Source organism: Sinocyclocheilus anshuiensis, unplaced genomic scaffold, assembly GCF_001515605.1.
Source record: "Sinocyclocheilus anshuiensis isolate Anshui unplaced genomic scaffold, SAMN03320099.WGS_v1.1 scaffold1114, whole genome shotgun sequence".
Taxonomy (NCBI): domain Eukaryota; kingdom Metazoa; phylum Chordata; class Actinopteri; order Cypriniformes; family Cyprinidae; genus Sinocyclocheilus; species Sinocyclocheilus anshuiensis.
This window is the reverse complement of record NW_015540838.1, coordinates 144390-159502: the sequence shown is the minus strand read 5'-3', so window position 1 is coordinate 159502 and position 15113 is coordinate 144390. Positions and strand designations below refer to the sequence as shown.

At 37.5% G+C, this 15113-nt stretch overlaps 1 protein-coding gene across 8 annotated transcripts in view; it reads right to left on the bottom strand.

Annotated features, from left to right (window-relative positions):
* Positions 1 to 15113, bottom strand: part of LOC107687393 (voltage-gated potassium channel subunit beta-2-like) — a 70192-nt gene that overhangs the window by 19392 nt on the left and 35687 nt on the right. For 6 of the 8 annotated variants that reach the window (XM_016484700.1, XM_016484696.1, XM_016484695.1 and 3 more), the window contains 3 exons: positions 1141 to 1184; positions 954 to 991; positions 417 to 496 (listed from right to left, as the gene is read on the bottom strand). In XM_016484700.1, the coding sequence (XP_016340186.1) occupies positions 417 to 496; positions 954 to 991; positions 1141 to 1184 (162 nt within the window). Of the gene's footprint in view, positions 1 to 416; positions 497 to 953; positions 992 to 1140; positions 1185 to 14076; positions 14949 to 15113 lie in introns of those variants that run through there. The other 2 variants (XM_016484698.1, XM_016484699.1) reach the window with 1 other exon arrangement.

Below are 15113 nucleotides of genomic sequence, written 5' to 3'. Positions count from 1 at the left end.
ATATATATATATTAGTACCCTCTACGGGTATTTAGGAAAACACATGCTTCCCAAATATTCAGAATAGATGTCGATCACTATGAGTTTTTAAATAAACAGTTCTTCAGCTTTAACATTTGGTCTCGACAGTCTTTGATACTGTGTCACATCTTCGCTAAGAAGCATGAACCTTGTTGCCAAAGCTACAGTATATTAAAAAAAGTTAAAAGACATTTTAATAGCAGACAATGATTTGGCTTCCTGAAAATCATTTTAGATTCATCAGATTTGTGAGAAGTATGTCTATACAGTCCTATAAAAGATGAAAAGGTTGCTAAAATTAGACTTAATACTTTACTAATCTCCTCATATATAAGTGTAAATCCCTATGGTTGATGAAGAGCGACAGCAATGAATGATGGGAAATCAGTACTCACTTCCCTGCCGCATACACCTCGGCTGTGTCAAACAGATTGATACCGTTCTCGTACGCCAGCGTCATCAGCTGCTCAGCTACCTGAGAGAAGACAGAGAGAGAGGAGAGATGGGGACAGATCACAGATGGAGAGAAAACAGCTGACAGCTGAGAGGGCATTATAGCTTTATGTTGTTTTCAGCAGTACAAAACTCAAATTGACATGGTTGTACTGTACTGCATCCTGTGCTGCTATTTAGTTACTGTACAGTAGAGGTTGTTCAAAGCTACACTTAAAGCATTCTGCAGAGCCGCTCATTGTGGCCCTAAATGTTTTGCTGGATATGACAATGGACTTCATACTAACACCTATCATAAAACATGACTTAAATGCATACAATTTTAGTAACTTATTACTATAACATACTGTACTTTGGGTGATGTCAGTATGTTTTTTCTTCAGGTTTTTAATGCTTTGCTGAAAAAGTGCTAGCATGCTAAATGCTATTGTCCAGTAGTTTGTGAATAAATAAAGAGTAACAATCCATGAAAACCCTACCTCATCAGTTATTTGACCACCAAATGTCACCCATGTGCCTGAAAAGAGAATGTACAGGTAGTGTCAGAGCGACACATGCAGTATTATATACTGTAACAATGCTGCTCAGTGAATCCTAAGCTCATTCAAATTTTTGATATTTATAAAAGACAGTGAGAGTACACATAGTCTATCATGTTTTACTCACCCAGCCCTAGACATGATACTCGTAAGCCAGATTTCCCAAGGTTCCTAAAAAAAATAGCAAACACTTTAGATAAAATTAGATGCAATCGTGCTGATTATTAACAATCAATGATGGCTGTTTCAATGTAATGCATAAATAAATGTACCGTAATGCATAAATTGTACTTAATGTTTCAGACTGCTCTAAGGATGTTGTATTTTTGCCCTGTGGTCAGTAGCACAGCTATGAATAAATCTGAACTCATTGTGTTTTCATTATGTGTAACCTGGGCTACCGGCTACATATGTACTGTAGCCAGGGACGCGGGAAGTAGGGGTGCTGAGGGGGCTGCAGCACCCCCTGTTTTCACATGGTTGCAAATGCAATGCCAAGTTTGTTCATTTAAATTTATTCAGTTTTAGCATTTAATAATTTATTTGTAATGATCTCTGAAATGTAAATTGTAAGTGATAGCCCACTTACAATTTACATTTCAGAGATCATTACAAATAAATTATTAAATGCTAAAACTGAATAAATTTAAATGAACAAACTTGGCATTGCATTTGCAACCATGTGAAAACAGGGGGTGCTGCAGCCCCCTCAGCACCCCTACTTCCCCCCCGCCTTCACCGACACACACAGCACCCCCAACCGAAAACATCTTCCCGCGCCCCTGACTGTAGCAGTCATTGTTTGTAACTCCCACTCAAACGCAGACAATAAGAGAGAATGAAATCCAGCCTGGATACAGCACTACAGTACCTTCAGCCCGATGAACCAATCAGAAGACCACCTGGGTCTTTTGTTCGATATCTCTTGAGTTTGCAAAGAGCCAAGGTTACAGTGCTGAGCAATTACTATAAGACCACACAGTCAAGGACACAGACTGCCTTCATAATTACAGCTATTCGGTGAGCTTTTGATTCTTATTTGAAGGATGAGAAGCAATTTATGACTGGCACAAAACAAAGATGTTGCTTTAAAAAATACATTTTCATGGTTTACAAATAAAAAAACGTTTAAAAACCTTTAGGCGAGGACAGAAACGCTTATGAAAAGGCACAACATTTCCCAGAAGAAATCAAATCAAGAGTCATGAATTTATCCTTGAGAGACATTCCTACTGTATATCCTTCAGGGAAGTTATTCACTTTATTTTCACCACATACTGACAAAAATGTGTGATGGATTTATATGGTTTAATCATGTACATCAGTTCTACACAAATCAATTAGGTAAAAGAGACAGAATTGGTTCACGTAACTTCAATGTCATCAAATTAAGTTATTTTGAAGAGACCAAATTAAGTAGATTCAAAAGTGATTTCATATGGTTCCCTGACAAAATGTAATCAATAATAAAAAAATATATATATATATGTCACATCTTTGAATTATAAGATCCCAGATAGCACACGTATATCTGCAAGATGTCTGCTAAAGAGCACTTCATATGTAAAGCATCTGCTGTGTACAAACATCTGATAAACATCTTTAAAAAGTCAATTTTACATACATTCTAAATCATAAACATCTTAAAACATTTTCTAAACGTCTATTAAACATCTGACAGGAAACGTCCAAGAGAAGTATTGCAGATGAGCAATCGCTCTAAAACAAGTACGTCTTCCAGATGTAAACACGCATATCAAATAGACGTCTCTGAGATGTACGTGTGCTTTCAAGAATAATACTAGCTAACTAATGAACTGTTAGCGTGCAATAGCACATATTAGCATGCTAAATGCTAAGTCTGGTCCTGAAAGCAGCAAAGATGTATCCGTCCTCCTTATGTACCCATCCTCACACAAAATCTCCGCTCTTCACCACAATATTAACCCAATGTGAAATTAAATAGTTCTAAATCCCAACATAATTGAACATTAAACACTATTAAGTCTCCCCCTTTTATAATCTTGCTCAAAAACAAACACAAAAAATACTTGATTTCAACTTTTTTTTTTCTCTCCTTTAAGTCCCATGCAAAGCATGCTGGGAACTACAGATAATTCTTGATTGATTCATATTCACCTTACATTATATAATGTAGCAGATTGCACGTGTTAGAGAATTACATTAATTGGAAGTAAAGAAATCAAGTTCAGAAGAGAAACACAATCAAAGCAAGTAATATGATTAAATTGGATCTGTTTTTCTATTTTTTCAGTGCATCTGAAATGGACTGCATAACACTAGTTCTTATGAGGGTAACAGCAAAGTAACACATCTAAAATGAGTCATAAGAAGACGAGAAATCAACTAATGCCAACAAAATTTTGCACATACTGTACACCTGAGCTGTAGTGGCACAGGCTTGTAGTTTTACAATGAATTACTGTATGAATTATCAACCATAATTAATAATGTGTAATGTTTTAGGACTCTGAATAAAGGCCTGTAAACAGGCTATCATCAATGTCACCTCTAAGTGGCTTTGAACAGAACATAAGCGGAGAACTTATCAACTCAAATCAAATTATCAGTGAGCATGGAGGTCCTGAAAACCAGTGATGAATTTTTAACTGGTTTGATGGAGATAGAGTTACAGGAAGGGAGATCCATTGACCAGCCTGTGAAGGTGAACTGGCCACCTGCTGATGGGGCTCAAACTGATGTGCAAAGCCCTGTACATGTTCACATGTCGCTAATAATTGATCTTTCCATCTAACAAGACATAGGTTCCTCTCTGGCAGTACAGTGGTGTAGTGCTGAACAATGCTGAACACTTAAGACGAGCATGCGCTGGTGCTAGACGACTGCGGACGCAACCAGAGAGCAGAGAGAGACAGTCAAGCACGTCTTTAGCCCTCTTTAATTATGGAACGCTGCAAACTGTAGAACATAATCATTGGAGAGGATGTTCCCTTCTACAGTTAAATGACTGAAATTAAAAAAATATATATAATATGGGATAATCATTTAATAGTATTCGGGTGGTTTGGAGCACCAATAATTGCCTATTCAATGAATAATGTGTTAATGCACAACTTCACAAAATATTTACTTGAAGTACCACCTGAGTTTTTAAGTTAAAATTTCAATAAGTTAACAACACATTCATATGTTCATGGTTCTCTGATACCTGTTAATGTTCACAATATGCAGTTAAAGAAATAAAATATTTCATCTTTTTTAGTGTTATTATTTTGCTTTTTTATTTTAAAAATATTTATTTGAATTTTACATTTAATTAATGATTTATTTTTATTATTTTGTTATTATTGTCATATACCAAACCATGAATTCACACATACATGAATGAGTGAATTCTCTTTGAGCATGAAAATATGACTAATATTTTTCTTCTAATTTTCATAAAATAGGCAAACTTTAGTGCTTCTGTTTTAAAAAAATACAAATAATTTATCACTAATAAATTAATGCTACAATATACCACATTTTTTTCCTGTAAAAATTCAAGCCATACAGCTATAATTTGTATTTTTGGTTTTATAAAAGACATTTATGTCCCCTGCTGGTCAACTGTCTTTTTGCTCTACACCCTAACTACTGTATGGCAACACTGGAATTGCGAGAATACAAAAACAAATGCGTACAAACTCAAAAGTCACAGAATACCAAGCACAAACTTCTAAAATCAAGCACATGGACAAACATACAGTAGAATGTGGTTGAACAAAGAAAGAACTCATTGACTTTCAATGTGACACAGTCATAGGATGCCATCAAGCCACCAGTAAACTGGCCTAAAATGGAGTTTGGTGTCAAAGAACTTGAGTGACCTGCAAAAAGCTCAGACCTGCTCGGGGACTGTGAAAGTGGTCTTCTTTTCTTTGTAAGGCTTTTGAGCTCCTCTAAAAAAAGCAATTAACTTTTAAAAGGCGCTCTCATTGATTTCATTGACTTGGGATTTCCTTAAAAGTGTACTTCCCCCTCACAAACCTTCCCATTTAATAGCTGAAGATTGCTGGACAGGGTCAATGTGGCCAGACAACACAGGTGCAGCCTGGTAAAATGCTGTGGTTAAGTCCTGCACAGCCCAAAAAGTGGGTTTGGAAGTTGATTATTTAAAGGTGACCTATTATGCCCCTTTCTACAATATGTAATATAAGTCTCAGGTGTCCCCAGAATGTGTCTGTGAAGTTTCAGCTCAAAATACTCCACAGATCATTTATTATATCATTTTGAAAATGCCTATTTTGAGGGGAAGCAGAAACACGCTGGTTTAGTGCCTGTCTCTTTAAATGCAAATGAACTGCTGCTCCCCGCCCCCTTTTCCAGAATAGGGCTGTGCCTTTACAGCTCTTACCTCAAGCTACTCTGATAAAACAAAAAACAAAAAAAACATCTGTTTGGTTTTTATTATCATGTCTATCGCGCTGAAATCATGCATTTTAAAGCCACATTATTTTAAACTTCTGATATAGTGTTTTCTGAGCGCACACATCTGAAGCACACGCACAGAAAGCGGCTGTCACATGGCATGCGAGTACTAAACTAAGTTCACTTTCATGCCTTATTGTGATTAAACTATCAAATACACAAAAGTTTGTTAAAAACACATGAGTTACAAAAACAGGCAGTTATGTCAGTGAAGGTAAAAATCACATGCTTATATTAGATCTGTGTGGCAGCAGCGTAATATACAGTAAATAAATAAACAAATCCACTGCTCTCTTGTCTCCTCCTAGGCTGGGACTCTAAATAGTGTTCTGTGCTCGTCTGTGCAGCTAACGATAGAACAGTTAGCATGCTTTGCTCAAACTTTTGCCATGGCATTAGAACTGGTATACCGTTGTCGCTATGCGAAAACAGAATGGCGGCGCCGTGGGTGGAAACGTGCAGATTGAGGGGCGGTGATAATATAATAAGATCCCTTTGCCACATCACACATGGAGCGAAATCTGACGCGCTCATTTTTTTCTTGCAGAAAAAGGCTTAGCAAAACAAAGTTACTGGGTTAATTTTTTCACGTTTCCTGGGTTGGTAGATGCACCGATTATAGCACTTAAAAAGGTGATATGTCACCTTTAAATAATTGTAGTTTTAATTTGAAGGATCAAACACATACTGTGCAACTAGAGTAGACTGATTCACAAACAAATGACTCTTATGAGTTGGTTCTTTTTTTTCCCGAGAATCAAAAACATGCTACACAACCAGCGTAGCCTGATTCATGCCATGAACAAATTACTCTTAGGAGTCAGTTGTTTTTAGCAGAATGGCGTCATGGCTACACTTCAGCCCTTGCACCCAGATGGTTGTTGGTTCAAACCCTGAAAGGCATAAATTGTAATCTATCAGCACTTTGAGAAAGACACTCACTGTAACGCCAGATTGTCTGGATTAAGTCTACTGGGTGTTACGGTGAATAAAAGACTTATACTGTACTTTCACTGAACCAGTTAAATATTACAACTGCATACAGTAGATTCTACTGGACAGATATGGAAACAGAGTTTGAACTTAAATAGTGCATACTGATTTGCTTAATGATCAATACTGTTCTGTTTGTCTAGAATATAACACAGAAAGATGTGTAGACACTTTTATAGTAAATGTCTACAGTATAACTTCAAAGTGACAATACAGACTGCTTAATGTACATCATTTGCAACAACTAAAGAACTATGGTTTATTAGCCAGAGATCTCGCTACCTAAAAGTACACATGGAAAGCCCATTACTAAAATTGATCAAAACATGAAGTCAGCAATCAATAATTCACCATGTCTTTAAACAAACCAAGCTTTCTTGATCTTCTAAGGTGAATGGCAGCAAAGCTACTTGGCAGTGTATGGGTGTCTAAAAGGCACATTCACTTTGAGAGGAGAAACTCGCTCAGTACCTTCCTAGAGAGCTGCACTTGGCTGAGGCTGCATGTGTGGGAAACGCTGGGCCTGCTCCACTAATCTTTGGCATTCGTTAATGGATGTCGACAGGGCCTTTACCACAGATCAAAATGGGTCTCTTAATGCAGCACGCTGCCTTCCTACACTGTCACAGCAGTTGATGGAGGTACAGTAACTGGATAGTGCTGAACTGTGAGCAGACACTGCCCATTTAGGCAATCTTGAGTGCTTATAATTAGCAACACAGATTATTTAATGACAGATTTCACAGCAAGTTCATGGGTCAATGACATGACGCTCATCATGTTCAGATTTATTAATTTATTAAAAAGTACGTTAAAACATAGATCTATCCACACATATACATATAGTGACTTTAATACACATGTATATAACATTAAATATATATATATATATATATATATATATCTGTGTGTGTGTGTATGTATGTATGGATATGATAGAGACTTATGACACCATGACTGTCACGATAAATTAGTTTCTTAACAGATATTAGTTTTACCTTACCCTTACCTTAAAATCTATAAAAAAAAAAATAATTAAAAATAATGATTACAATCTATATACTCAAATGTATTCAAGAAATGTTATGCTTTTATTGATGTGTTTAATGAAATTATATTATTTTTACAGTTTTTAATCAATGGTTACACCACAAGACATTTTTCGAGTTATTCAATTGAAACGTTTTTCAAAATCATATGAAACCAACATAAATATAATTTTTAAGACCTTGGTACATGTGTTTTAAAATAGGTTTTTAAAAGGGTTTTTTCCTTTTCTTTATCGTGAATGTACACTTTTATTCGTCTTTGACCCTCACAACACAGCACGGTTCGGCTCAGGCGGACTCCAAAACTGCCCTTTGGAGGTCTCCTCTCCAGCCCTATGGCTGGCCCAGACAGCAGATGTCCTAATTAAAGAACAGGAACACACACACACACACACACACACACACACAAGCTCATTTGCATGCCAGATGAGCAAGCACCCCGAGCTTCAGGGGGGTTAAGAATAGCGATACACACACAGTTCACAACATACATTTGACCTCACACACATTCAATGTACAGTAAGCCACCAGGAATCCCTCTGAGAATGTTTTCATCATATCAAGCATGAACTTTCAAACAAGATCCACTCAGGCAAGATAAAAAGTGACGTGACATGTGGCCAAGTATGGTGACCCATACTCGGAATTAGTGCTCTGCATTTACCCATCCAAAGTACACACACACAGCAGTGAACACACACAAACCGTGAACACACACCCGGAGCAGTGGGCAGCCATTTTATGCTGCGGCGCCCAGGGAGCAGTTGGGGGTTCGGTGCCTTGCTCAAGGGCACCTCAGTCGTGGTATTGAAGGTGGGAGAGAGCGTTGTACATTCACTCCCCACACCTACAATCCCTGCCGGTACGAGACTCGAACCCACAACCTTTGGGTTATGAGTCCGACTCTCTAACCATTAGGCCACGACTTCCCCGTTATAAAAAAAAGCCATTATACTCACTGTTTCATCACGCTAGACTAAAAAAAGGGCTTTAAGTGGAAGAGTAGAAAGGTATGCAACATAGTTACATAAGAAAGGCTGGGGGCATGAGTAATATGGTGAAAAGGTAGAGGAAGGATATGAGGGAAGTAAAAGACAAAATGTTACGAAGAAAGAGTTAGAAAACCAGGAGGAGGATGCATCAACAAAGATTTTGTAGGCTACGCTTCACTAGAGAACTACAGGCATGATATTGCCTAGGAGGCATGGGCATTTTATCAAAATGAGTAATCTTATCCCCACAGGGGCCCACTCCTCCCTGCCCAAACACTTCACATGGGGTGCCAAAATATCACAATGTGTGGATGAAAAATGGCATGTTGGGCAAATCTTTGCTAAGGAATGGGTTTGGAGTAATGAAGTGTATATCGATTAATTTAGAGGATAGTGTCACTACAGAAACAATGCTGTACAAGATTATTGATGGATTAAGAAATTATCCATAAAATGTCAGAAAAACAAATGCCAAATTTTGGTAGAGGTGAAAGTCACAATGCAGCAAACAGCAAAATGGTGAACTGAATTCTGAACTCTCTGTTGACATCTGTGGTTGAAACATAAAATTGTAAGTAACACAGAGGAACATTTATACTTTTTTGTGTTTACTGTGTTGTCCCTCTGTATTCCTCTTCTGCATAAAAAAGAAGGTCCTTCAAGACATATCTCTGAAAAATTTCATGCAAGTAGCGTATCTGCTGACATAATAGCAGGATCTTTTTTCTTTGTTTGCGGACATGACAAAGGAGAAATGACAGAAGCCTGAAATTTCCCACCAAATCAAAATTGCAATCATTATTAAAAGGCATGCCCATACATTTTATGCACTAGATCAACTGTTTAAATTTAAGAAACCGTACCTTTAAGAAAACCCTTTAAAAATGGGTAAATATCCATACAGAAAATAATGCTGCAAAATTTGTAAAAACGGTGACATTTTAAACTGTATGCGTTAATGAGAAAATCTTTGCCATATTTCCAAGCTCAAACAGAATCTACGGACTCTTTTTCACATTTTCTTTGCTGATTTGGAGGAAAAATCTGTAGGATTCCGCATAGTTTTGCAAAAGTGATTTCCATGCAGGCCTTTTTTTTTTTTTGCAAAACTATTATATAAAGCGCTAGGGTTCGAGTCCCATGAAACACAATTCACAACATTCAATGAAAGAGCTCAAAGTCTCATATAAACAACCTAAAGCAGCATGGTTGGCACAGCACATGAATTTTGATCTCACGTTTGATTTTGTTAACTTAGATTTAGTTAGATTTAGGGTAGGGTTTAGTGCAGTTGGTTTGTTAATTTTAAATGTGAAAGCGCTTTAACGTTTTAACATTACTAATTTCTGCTGTGATACGTACAACAACCAATGTAATAATATGTTGCCTTAGTCAAGTTTACCTGTTTTGGAGAAAATTGAACACGCTATTTAGCGCCAATCACTTTGAAAGTGTCGTGAAACATGTTATAAGCAACACAATATCATTTAGCAAAAATGCACCTATAGGCACAAGACTTAGGCAAGAAGAAAAAAAATTATATCGCTTGTAGCACTTCTTGTGGACAAGTCACCTGAAAAGTACAGCAATACTGTATGTACCCGGAACAATGTATTTCAGTTTTTGCTTCAGTTTTGTTATGGCATATATGTCAAAACTTCCATCAATCCAGCACTGTACACTTCCTGTTTAAGAAACATCATCTTCCATTCTGGTGTCTTCCCAGTTAAGAGTGCACATTGAATTCATGGGTTTATCTTGGACAAATAAAGGTTAGCTTGCATAACTGGCTGGCCTGACTGAAGCAGTCCTGCTGTTTACTGCCCAGGGAACAGCAGGCAGAAACTGTAGCCCATTTGTGCATTTATGTAATCACCACTACAGTAATCACCACTACAGTTTTCTTTCTGCAGACCCCAGAGAGACACACACTTACACAATGCCTCAACACAACCCTCTTCATCTTTCTCATTCTGTCTCTTCCTGTGTCTTTCAAATTCGTGAACAAAAATGGGTACAGGAACTTTGATAATTGTCAAGGGATAATTGTAGCGCCCAGATAGATACACACCACAGAATGGGACGACAGGAACAAACCCTCCAGGTTGCATTTATCAGCTGATGACATTTCATGAGTGAGCATTACACAAAATGTAAGACCACAACAGACGCAAGTCACACAAGTATGTAGGGTTTTAAAAAGGTTCTTGCCTGAGGTGCATGTGCAGAAACTCATCCTCACCACAATATGCCGGGGCACATTTAATGTTGGCTCATCAGACATGGAGAGGTTCCACGTTACCATGTTACTCATTCATAGTCCGTTTCTATTAATCAACATCATTGCACTGTAGCTGAGGAACATTGGGATTGTGTCATAATTTCAGCAAAGACCGTCACAGCATTGATGTGAACATAATACCAGTTCAAACTTAAAGGGATAGTCCACCCAAAAATTTAAGATTTTTCATTATTTCCTCTCCCTCATATCATTCCAAACATGTATGACCTTTTTTCTGTAAAAGACAAAAGAAGAATGTTCAAACATCTTTGGACCCCATTGATTTTTATAGTATGGACAAAACTCAGAGACATTTTTCAAAACATCTTTTGCTTTCCACAGAAAAAGCAAAAGGGCCCAGCACTGAAACAGACAAAAAGCATAGCAGAAAGTGATAAGGAGTCATAAAAACTGATAGACATAAATATATACTACATTTATATAGCTCATTGTAATGTTTAACTTAAAAAAATCAATAAATATACTACAAATTAGGGTTGGGCGATGTCTACCAAATTGGCATCGGAAGATGTCTACAGTGAAAAACCATGATGGACGTTTCCGAAGCGTGAATCCATTTGCAGAAAGGCACGGAAAACAAATAACGCATTCTACGGAGCCACTAAAGGGACATGGTTAGCCGCTTGCTAGCAGTAGACTGTTACATTACAGTACATGAAAGTTCACTTACCACATACACAGAGTAAGGAGAGATGACTGATAGGACAATGGCGAATGATTTGCAGATACTGAGCACCCCTGACAAATATCTAATCTTGTAAAATGTGTGGTAGGTACTGCCGCTCTATAGTATAGAGTCGTGTGATTGCGAATCTCGAAAGTGAAAGTGAAAGTAAAATGAGAGCGCGCATTCGAAAGCTGTTTCAATGCCCTGCATATTAGTAGCGGCTCCCTGATGCCCGCAATTTATATACAGTATACTTACCCAACGATATAATTGCGAGAGAAAGTATTGAAATATATTTTTTTTATCATCCCATCTCGTATGTTATTTATTCCCTTTAGGGGTTCCGTAGTACACTTAATTTCCTTTCCGAACACGGAATTGGGATGTGGCGGATTGCGGGGGGTATGGGGTGTGGGGGTGAAGAGATCACGATGCCGGCTCAACATCGTGTCTGTCAGTCATCTGCCAACCCTACTACAAATTGATTGTAAAATATTCTAGTAGATCCATAACTACAGTACATGAATAGATTCATTACATTATTGTACAATTATGTTGTAAGTTATTCACTCTTACAGCCAGTTTGTGTAGTAGACAGAAAGTAGTGCAAATTGGATAGATTTTTTATCAATAAAGACTTAGTTATGATCAGGTAAATTAAAATTACACACAAATCATGTTAAGCAAGTCCAAAATCCATCAGTAAGCCCCATCTCGTATTCCAGTGGAATAAACCCAGCCTTCATGACTATGACATGACATTTACATATTTACAGCTTTGAATTTCAAAGACTTAATTACAATGGGAGAATTAGCTTTAAGAGCCAAGACATTTGGTAGCAGCGCAGCGAGAGAGAGAAGCTTTTCAGGTGTTCAGTTACACATTAGTTTAATCAGGAAGTAGAAGACACTCTACATTACCTTGCATGGCTACAAAGTACCTTTGATGTACAATTACACAAATTACAGTATGGAAAAATGAGGAGGGAGGGTGGGCTTACTTTAAGGATCGAGCACACTATTATTTTAGCAGTGAGCAGATAGTAAGCAGCACGGGTATGTTACAAAAGACCGTGGGCTGAATGAGTTCTGCAGTCGAAAAAGTGAGAGAGCACCTTGTGCTCCCAATAATGCTAAGCAGTGGAACATGATCACACTGCATCTCCATTTCATATAGAGAACATGCTAATGGGTATAACAGGCACTAAAAGAAATCTCTATCTTCACCCCCTCCTCTGAGCCCAGACAGCAAAGCAATGCGTCTACACAAATTGAGTCAATTAGTCAAATGAAAGAATTGATTTTTAACTTTGGAGATGTCAAGAGGTCGATATTAAAACTATTACTATTTGTACTATTTTGTCTAAATAAAATACTACAAACTGAATTCAGTTGTTTTAAATGCTACAAATGAATTTAGGCATGAAAACATTATAATGTACAGCATGAAAAACATGGATGTTCATATTGAGATTGGTTAAAAATTTGCATTTAACTATGTTATTAATTATTAGTTATTATGTTATTAATTATTACTTATTTCATTGTTTGAAATATTCTAATTTTTAAATTCATAAATATTTTGCTGATGTAGATTTCTGAAAGATCATGTCAAACTAAAGACTATGTAGAAAATTGTGACTGCAGAAAATTCAGCTTTGTCATCAGAGGAATAAATTATATTTTTTTTAGAAAATATTAAAATAGAAATAATTTATGGTAACACTTTAGTACAGGGACCAATTCTCACAATTAAATAGTTGCTTATTAGCATGCCTATTATCAACATATTGGGTGTTTCTAAAGAACATATTCTGCACGACCATATTCTACATCCCTAATCCTACCCATACCTAAACCTAACAGCTACCTTACTAATTATTAATATGTAGCCAATTAGGAGTTTATTGAGGCAAAAGTCGTAGTTAATGGTTTGTTAATAGCGGGAATTAGACCTTAAAATAAAGTGTGACCGAATTTATTTTAAATTGTAAGAATATTTCAGAATATTACTGTTTTTACTGTATCTTGGATCAAATAAATGCAGCCTTGGTGAGCATAAGAGACTTATTAACAGTTTTACTGTTTAAACTTCTGAACAGTAGTGTGTATATATATACAGTAGATAGATAGATAGATAGATAGATAGCTAGATAAAAAAATGACAAAGCAAATCAATTACTCATAATTTATAATTATTTGTAATATTAATTTTTAATTTACAAATATTTCTATTAAGTATAGTAAATGAGATATGCTAAATCACTACCTTCTCAACATTCACAATTACTAAATTGGCCACAAGAGATTAATGGACAAACTAACTAACCAGCCAACTACACAACCAACACTTGTTAACATAACATTTCAGACATTCCTTTTAAACCATGACAACTTTAACCTGTTAAACCTGTGAACCAAATTGACCCTGCATAACAAATCAAATCTCGAGAGTCACAATTTTTTGTTTGAGACAACTTTACTTTGCTCAAATCACATGTGTTGAACATGTGATTCCAAACAGTCTTAAATGGTGCAAAAAGACCTGCAACAGCACAGAAGGGTTAAAGTGCTACATGTTAACTGTTGGAGTCCACCTCTCACCTACCTATATTTCATGCCAGTTCTCAAGCAGTGGTCACCAGACGAGGGCATGTTCTGCACAGACAGTTGGCCCAAGCTACGGGCAACCATTGCCACGGCGCGAAACTTGCTTTTGGTCCCCAAACTTGGGCTGTTAGTGTTCTGACGGTTCAGTCGGTCCTCTGTGCTGCGACTGACAGCTCGGTGGTCCGTGCACACAAAAGACACCTGCATGCTGACGGCGAGCCCCCCCAGACAGCTTTACCACAGTGAGGATGATGATGCTACAAAGAGCAACTAGTCCCAAAATCTCCCAATGCTGTTACTTCAAAAACTAAAGACAAATGTCTTCCTGCCCTGAGGACAATGAGGTGAAAAAAAGTTCCTTTTCTTAAAACTTGAAGAAAATGTTGTTAAAAAAGGTCGGAATGGATGTGGCAGCTGTCAAAAAGGTGAGTGCAACACTCTGTTTTAACCACAAGTGCAGTTATAGCTCTGAAGTGCTGCCAGAGTGTGTATCTGTCCATGTGGCGTCTGGTGTGTGAAACGTGTATAAGTAAGTGTCTTGGTGCGTGTGTGTGCGCTAGTTTCGGTGAGAGTGAATTCCTGCACTCTGGCTCCAGGGCAGCAGCAGCTTGTGAAGCGGTGAACTCTGGGCACCAATCACATCAACACAAAGAACAGGGGAGAAATCCCACATCCATCCACGTCACACTGCAGCACATCAAGCGCACGCTTATCCGCTCTTCTCCACTCTCCTCTGACTGCACTGTAACTCCTTTTTATTCCCCACTTTCTTCAGTTGCTTTATAGTTGTCCATCCAGTGGCACTGTAGCCAATCTGTCTATTCCTAACATTAACTGACAGTGAGTTTTCATATTCAGGCTTCTGGTTTAGATCAGCATCCAGTCATATTTCCCACTGTGTGCTGAGTGAATGCATTAATGCTAAGTGAGAGAGAGTATATAAAACAGCATAGTATGACGAGTGTGCAAGCAAGCAAGAGAGAGAGAGAGAGAGAGAGAGAGAGAGAGAGAGAGAGAGAGAGAGAGAGAGAGAGA